The 7926-nt window shown below is 52.7% G+C and overlaps 1 protein-coding gene across 1 annotated transcript; it reads left to right on the forward strand.

The window, feature by feature from the left end:
* The first annotated feature begins 2187 nt into the window (after positions 1-2187).
* Positions 2188-3757, forward strand: LOC101594648 (E3 ubiquitin-protein ligase RNF26-like). The gene is made up of 3 exons (XM_045130632.1): positions 2188-2210; positions 2346-2418; positions 2495-3757. Exons 1-3 carry the CDS (start codon positions 2188-2190, stop codon positions 3755-3757), a joined length of 1359 nt encoding a protein of 452 aa, XP_044986567.1.
* Positions 3758-7926: the final 4169 nt, after the last annotated feature.

Here is a 7926-nt window from a genome sequence, read left to right on the forward strand (position 1 = left end):
TATTTTTAATTTTGCCTTGTTCAAGTTCTCAGGATGTGGGCAGAATGAGCCAGAATATCACACAAACTGCTTCTAGTACAGTTCCCAGTTGAGTCCTTGTTCCCCTCTGAAACCTCATGAGCCAGGCCTCCACTGCCCGCTTTGCTCTTGGCATTCTGCTCTTCCAAACTCTCACCAGTTACAGTCTGCTACTGAATTCTAAGACTTTTTCTAGCCAAAGGTTCAACACTCTTCCATATTCTTCCTGCAAACCAGTTCCAAAGGCCTGAGAGCCTCATGGTTAGGTTTATCAGAGAACTGCCATTTCTCAGGACCAAATGTCCATAGTACTCACTTTTCTTGATGCTATAACTCAATACCTGACAAAAGCAACTTAAGATAGGAGGGGATGGTTTGGAGAAATGGCTCATTGGTTAAAGGCAGTTGCTTGGAAAGCCCAAAAGCCTGAGTTCAAATCCCCAGTACCCACGTAAAGCCAAATGCACAAAGTGGCACACGCAGGCCCTGGTGTACCCATCCCCCTTCTCTCCTCAGTTTGAGGTTACAGTCCATCATGGCTGGGAAAGCATGGCACTAGGAGCTTGAAACAGCAGGCCACACTGTGTCTACAGTGAGCAAAGACAGGTGACTGTGAATGCTCAGCTAGCGCTGCAGCTTCCCTCAGTTTAGGACCCCAGTCCATGAGTTGGTGCTGTTCACATTTGGCATACTAAATTAACCTGATCTAGAAACTCCCTTACAGATTTATTCAGTGATCTGTCTCCTAAGTGGTTCTAGATTCAATCCAATTGGCAATCAAGATTAACCAGTACACCAACTATGCTGATCTCCTGACTTCAGACTTATAAATTCTAGATCTATGAGAAAACAAAATTTTTGCTTCTTAAGCCATTCATCTCTGACTTTATTTATTTATTTATTGTTTTGTTTTTGTTTTTTGAGGTAGGGTCTTGCTCTAGACTGGGCTGACCTGGAATTCACTATGTACTCTCAGTGTGGCCTTAAACTCTCAGCGATCCTCCCTTTACCTCTGCTTCCCAAGTGCTGGGATTAAAGGTGTGCACCACCACATCTAGCTGTAACTTTTTATGACAGCCCATGATAGCTGACTAATACAATTCTACATCATTCAGTGGCTACATACATGGTCATTATAGTAATGGAAAAAGCAATTTAAATTTTCAAGTGGCACAGCCATGCCCAGTTTATGTCTTGCTGGGATCAGTCCCAGGGCTTCACGTATACTAGGAAAACATTCTATCAGTGGAGCCACATCTCCAGCCTGTGATGATGTCTTGAACTAGAGAAACAGGAATGGGGATGGAAAAAAGCGGGGTGATCTTGAAAAATACAGAAATGTTTACAAGAGGAGAAAACCATGGGAACATTGCCAAAGTAACTGGAAAGGGGTGGCTGTGGGAAGGGCTGAGCCTAGTGTTTGTTCTCCTAGGACAACAAACAGAACAGATGGAGATAGGTAAGAAATGTTGAAGATATGTGCAGTTTAGTCAACTCAGAACCATTGTGTCAGGGCCACTCCACCTAGGACTTTCATGTGTCTTGCTTCATTTGCCTTCCTAATAACATCAGTACAAAGGCCATCTCCATCTTACCAAAAGAAAGCCACTGAGTGGGCAACTGGCCCAAAGGTTCCATAATTAGAAAGCAGCATAGTTAAGACTTGAATTTAAGCAGCCTGGGGCCACCTCTCAAGTGTCTAACCACTGTATTAAAATCTACATGGAGAGCGTGGCAAACTTGGTAGGCTTAACTACTGGGAATGTCTTTGAAGAAAGACATTTACCTTATGAAAGGCCTCTAATAGACGTAAATAAATAAATAAAAACAGGGGTCCTGGAAGATGGCTTAGTGGCTCACAGTGCTCGCTGAGAAGGCCTGCCAGCCTGGGGTTCGGCTCCCCCTAGTACCTATGTAAAGCCAGATGTACAAAGTGACGCATGCGTCTTGAGTCCTCCAGCAGCCCCCATGGGCACATTCTCCCTTCCTGTTTCTCATAAATCTTTTTCTCTTTTTTCTCTTCTTTTTCTTTTTTTTGGAAGGAAAAAAAAAAACTCTCCCATGAAAACCAAATACCATGCCTCTCGTTCAGGCGCACTTGAAGAACCTGAGATTCGCTCTGACATAAACAAAAACCTACTTCTAAGTCTCGGTTCTCAGTCCCGCAAGATGGCAGCTTGGGGGTCTGCTGCGTAACTTCCTCTCCCGCTCGCCCTCGGGGCTCCCATTGGCCAGACGGAAAGTGGGGTCTCCCCACAGGGGCTGGGGAGGGGGCGGGGCTCCCGCCGCGGGCCAGATCTGGTCTGAACCGGTCGGCTCCCCCGCAGCGCAGCCTCGCCCGCGCCCTCGCCCGCGCCGGTGCCCTCGCCCGCGCCCGCGCCCGCGCCCGCGCCCCCCCAGGTAACTCGCGTTCCCCGCCCGGTCCAGCCCGCCCGCTCCTCCCACGACTCACGCCTCTCCGCGTCTCCTTCCCCAGGTCCTGGCTGCAGCGCCGTCGCAGGGAGCCCGTGACCCTTGCCGCCGCGCGGAGCAGCCTCGCGCCGCGCTCATGGATGCCGTGGCCCTGGCGGCGGGCGCGCTGGGCCTGCTGCTGCACGTGCTCGGCGCGCTGGTGGCGCTCGGCCTGCAGCTGGCCTCGCTCCTGCTGGCCTGCCTGGCCTGCGTGTGCGGCTTGCCGCGCACGGTGCTCGCCACGCTGACGTCCGTGGTCCGGGGGCTGTCGCTGCCCCTGCTGGCCTCGCTCACGGCCTCGCTCCGCTTCCCCGGCGACGGACTGCAGACCTTGGGCGCGGGCGCCGGCCCCGGGGACCAGAAGCCGTCGGGGCCCGAGCCGCCGGACCAGGCCGCCCTCTCCGCGAGCTCCGGCGGGCACGCTTCCCTGTGCCACGTCTACATGTATGTCCTGGTCTTGAGCCCCGTGGTGTGCGTCGTCAGCAGCTGGCTCAGCATCTGCCTCCGCGGCACTCAGAACCTGTCCTCCCTGGCGCTGGCCCGCTGGGGTGCGGCGGTGGGCATGGAAGTGGTGGCCGCGTGCCTCGCCTACGTGTCCAGCAGCGCTGCGACCTTGGCCGTCCTCTTCTGGCCCTTCTCCCAAGTAGCCCTGGAGCTGCTGCTGTCGGTTGGCCGCCTCCTGATCATCGTGTCCTTCAGCCTCACTGGTTTCGTGCTGCTGGCCTGTATGGTGGCGGTGACAGTGACAGTGCTGCATCCAGACTTCATCTTGAGGCTGGCCAGCCGCGCCCTCCATCAGTTCCAAGCCCGATCGTCCTATCAGCGGCTCCGGCAGAATGTCGCCCAGCTGTCTCACCTAGCCACGGGTCTGGAGGCCTGGCTCCAGGTCTGGAGGCGCAACCCACTGCTGGCCAGGGTGTCGAGCCGAGGAGGGGTATCCGGAACCCCGCAGGGTGGCCGTAGGAGGGTGTTTACCATCAGGATCCAGAGACAACAGAACCATCCCGCCGTCTGGTCCATCCGGGCTGCACCGGCCCAAGGCCCACAGAATCTCCAAGAAGATGCGCCTGCTGCTGGACGAGACACTGTGACAGTGGTGACTGAACCAGAGGATCAGAAGAAGTGCGTGATCTGCCGAGACCGGACCAAGTGCGTGCTGCTCCTGCCCTGCCGTCACCTATGCCTGTGCCAGATCTGCTCCGAGATCCTCATGCGACATTCCAGCCATCGACGCAACTGCCCGCTGTGCCGCCGGGGCATCCAGCGCACCCTCAAAGTCTACCTCTGAAGTCCTGCCCACCCAGCCTACATTCCATCCCGCGGACCCCCAGAGTCTACCTCTGAAGTCCCTCTGCCCGCCTTGCCTACACTCCATCCTGCAGACTCCAGAACCGACCTCTGAAGTCCCTTTGCCCGCCGGGCCTCCACTGCACCCCGCGGACCCCCAGAGTTGACCTCTGAAGCCCCTCTGCCCGCCCTGCCTCCACTCCATCCTGCGGACCCCCAGAACCGACCTCTGAAGCCCCTCTGCCCGCCCTGCCTCCATCCTGCGGACCCCCAGAATCGACCTCTGAAGTCCCTCTGCCCGCCCTGTCTCCACTCCATCCTGCGGATCCCCAGAATCGACCTCTGAAGCCCCTCTGCCCGCCCGGCTTCCACTCCATCCTGCGGACCCCCAGAATCGACCTCTGAAGCCCCTCTGCCCGCCCGGCCTTCACTGCACCCCGCGGACCCCCAGAACCGACCTCTGAAGTCCCTCTACCCGCCCGGCCTTCACTGCATGATGCGGACCCCCAGAACTGACCTCTGAAGCCCCTCTGCCCGCCCTGCCTCCACTCCATCCTGCGGACCCCCAGAATCGACCTCTGAAGCCCCTCTGCCCGCCCTGCCTCCACTTCATCCTGCGGACACCCAGAACTGACCTCTGAAGCCCCTCTGCCTGCCTGGCCTCCACTGCATCCTGCGGACCCCCAGAAACGACCTCTGAAGTCCCTCTGCCCGCCCTGCCTCCACTCCATCCTGCGGACCCCCAGAATCGACCTCTGAAGTCCCTGTGCCCGCCCTGCCTCCACTGCATCCTGCAGACCCCCAGTACCGACCTCTGAAGACCCTCTGCCCGCCTGGCCTCCACTCCATCCTGCGGACCCCAGAACCGACCTCTGAAGTCCCTCTGCCCGCCTGGCCTCCACTCCATCCTGCGGACCCCCAGAACCGACCTCTGAAGTCCCTCTGCCCGCCCGGCCTGCACTGCATCCTGCGGACCCCCAGAACCGACTTCTGAAGCCCCTCTGCCCGCCTGGCCTCCACTCCATCCTGCGGACCCCAGAACCGACCTCTGAAGCCCCTCTGCCCGCCCGGCCTCCACTGCAGCGCTCCACCAGGGCTGGGCTAGCAGCACCTCCGCTCGGGCTTCTGGCCCGAACTCTGCCCCCACAGCTGCCCTGCGAAGAAGCCTCAAGTCGAACATCCAGGACCTGAGATGGGAAGACCATGACGACTCCAGTCTGGACCGGGCAGGGTGACAGTTTCTCTGAAGTCCGTGGGTTCCTCGGTTCTGAGGGTGGTGAGTGTATCACTGCTCGAGACTGTTGTAAGTGGGCATTCCTCTAGCTTGCCCAGGGCCCACTTAGATGCCAGCCTCTGGGTTTACCTCTCTCTGTTTCTGTTTTAACTTATTTTATTTCATTTTTTTAATTTTCTGGCAGGGACTTTCTGGTCCCCACTTTTCCCTCAGCCTCTTTTTCTTTTCTTTTTTTCTAGGTAGGGTCTCCCTCTAGCCCAGGCTGACCTGGAATTCACTCTGTAGTTCAAGGCTGGCCTTGAATGCACAGTGATTCTTTTACCTCAGCCTCCTATGTACTGGGGTTAAAGGCACATAGGCTACCACACCCGACTGCCCCCAGCTTCTCTATCCACAACACATGGGTGTCATTTGAATATTTGACAACTCAAGGACCTTGCGGTGATCTTGTATGATTCATAAATATATATATACTGAGTGATCGTGAACCTTTGTTTAGCCAGAGCCTGTATGCCCTGAGATGTTTGGGAGCTGAGTCCCTCAAATGCCTGTAGAGCCCTTTCTGCCTGTCACGATCTTTTCAGACTCCCAGCCTAATCCAAAACCTGGGTTCAAGAGTTTACCCCTGGGTAAGGGGAGGACAGACTGGACATCTCAGTAGGGTCCTGACAGAAGAATCTAGGGCCTAGGGGCATGTAACTCGTTGAAGTCTGTTCCCTCGCCCCCCTCCCCCTCCCTCCCCTCCCCTCCCCCCCTTTCTCTTTGGGTAAGTGCCTTAACCACTAAGCCATCTCTCCAGCCCTCTCTTCATCCTTCCTTCCCTCTCTACCTTTTTTTTTCTTCTTAAGGTAGGGTCTTGCTATAGCCCAGGCTGGCCTGGAATTCACTATGTAGTCTCAGGGTGGCCTCAATCTCACTGTGTGATCTCTGCCTCCCAAGTGCTGGGAGTAAAGACGTGTCCGGCTTCTTTCTCTCTCTCTTGTTTTGAGGCAGCGTTTCACTGTAGTGCAGGCTGACCTGGAGCTCATCTGCAACAGCTCAGTCTGGCCTTGAACTCATTGTCGTCTTCCTACCTCAGCCTCCCCAGTGTTTGGATTTAAAGGCATTCACCACCACACCTGGCGCTTATGCCTGCCCAGTGTTTTTTTTTTCTTTAATATTATATTTTTACTTATTGTTAGAGAGAGAGAGTGGGCATGCCAGTGCTTCCAACCACTGCACATAAACTCCAGATGCATGCACCACCTTGTGCATCTGGCTCATGTGGGTCCTGGGGAATTAAACCTGGGTCCTTTGGATTTGTAGGCAAGTGCCATAGCTACTAAGCCATCTCTCCAGCCCCCTGCCCAGTTTTTGATGAAATTATATGTATATATGTATGTGTGTGTGTGTGTACACACACACGTGTACATGTACACATACATACATATATATTTTTTCATTATGTGTATACAGATAATTTGTTATGGTTTGGTTATCAAGGTGTCATCTCAGTCTTTTAGCCCTGGCTGACCCAGATTCACTCTGTAGTCCCAGGCTGTCCTGGAACTCATGACAATCCTCCTACCTCAGCCTCCTGAGTGGTGGGTCTAAAGGCATGCACCACCACACCTGGCTTGAATAAAGGTTTTGTTGAAATTGTGTGTGTGCATTTTGAGGTAAGGTCTCACTGTAGCCCAGGTTGTCATGGTCACTTTGTAGTTCCAGGCTGGCCTCAAAGTGATCCTCTGCTTCCTGAGTGCTGGGGTTAAAGGCGTGCACCAATATGCTCGGCCTTTAATTTTTATTTTCAATTGGAACAAAGAATATTTGTGGAAGAATATGAGGTCCAAAATGGTATTGTTTATATGGTAGTCAATCAAGTTAATTAACATTATCACCTCAAGTTTGGGGTTTTTTGTCGTTGTTTGCTTGCCTTTTTTTTTTTTTTTTTTTTTTTTTGAGGTAGGGTCTTGCTCTAACTCCAAGCTGACCTGAAATTCAAGTACTTTATTTTTATGGTGAAAACATTATTTTTTTTTGTCCTTCTCCCCTCACCCCCAAGTTCTATTAGCAATTTTGTCCTGGCCACTAGGGGGAAGAGTGGAATGTCAAATAATTTAGATGTCTTCACAGATTCTCAGTGTGTTCTATACTTGTTAATTCCTTCCATAACATTTACATTATCAGTGTTTACATTCTCCATGTTGTATTGCTTTTTTTACTTGTACAATAATTTTCAAATAAAACTCATTAACCAAAAACATCTCTCTTCAGTTTCTTTCTAAAAACAAATGTAGTATGCTGAGGGAAAGTAGCAGACAGAAGAGATCACGGATTATGTAATATGGAATGTCCGGGAAAAGAGAACCCTGTGGGCCATACAGCATATTGGTAGATGAGTGGGGGAGGGGCCCAAAGGAACTGGAGTTAAAGGTACATGTGCTTGAGGGATTTTATTTTAATTATTTTATTTATTTGAGAGATAAAGAGAGAAAGCGCACATGCCAGGCCCTCCTGCCACTGCAAAGGAACTCCAGATGCGTGTACCATCTTGTGCATCTGGCATATATGGGTTCTGGGAAATTGAACCTGGGTCCTTAGGTTTCACAGGCAAGTGCCTCAACTGCTAAGCTATCTCTCCAGCCCGATTTTTTTTAAGGTTTAGAGAAACTTTATTAGATTAAGAGGAGGAAGTACAGAGAGCTGTCATGAGGGAAGCGAGAGGGGATAAAGACCCACTTGAGGGATTTTATTAAATGGTGAAAATGTCCTAAAACCTACTTATGAGCCAGGCATGGTGGCGCATGCCTTTAATCCCAGGCGGGGCAGAAGTAAGATCAATGTGAGTTTGGGGCCACTTTTATTTACTGAGGCTGGATCTCACTTGAACCCAGGTTTGCCTTTTCAGCTGGTCTAGCTAGCCAGCTTGCCTCAGGGATCCCATCTGGGCCTCC

This window comes from Jaculus jaculus, chromosome 12 (genome assembly GCF_020740685.1).
Source record: "Jaculus jaculus isolate mJacJac1 chromosome 12, mJacJac1.mat.Y.cur, whole genome shotgun sequence".
Classification (NCBI taxonomy): Eukaryota; Metazoa; Chordata; class Mammalia; order Rodentia; family Dipodidae; genus Jaculus; species Jaculus jaculus.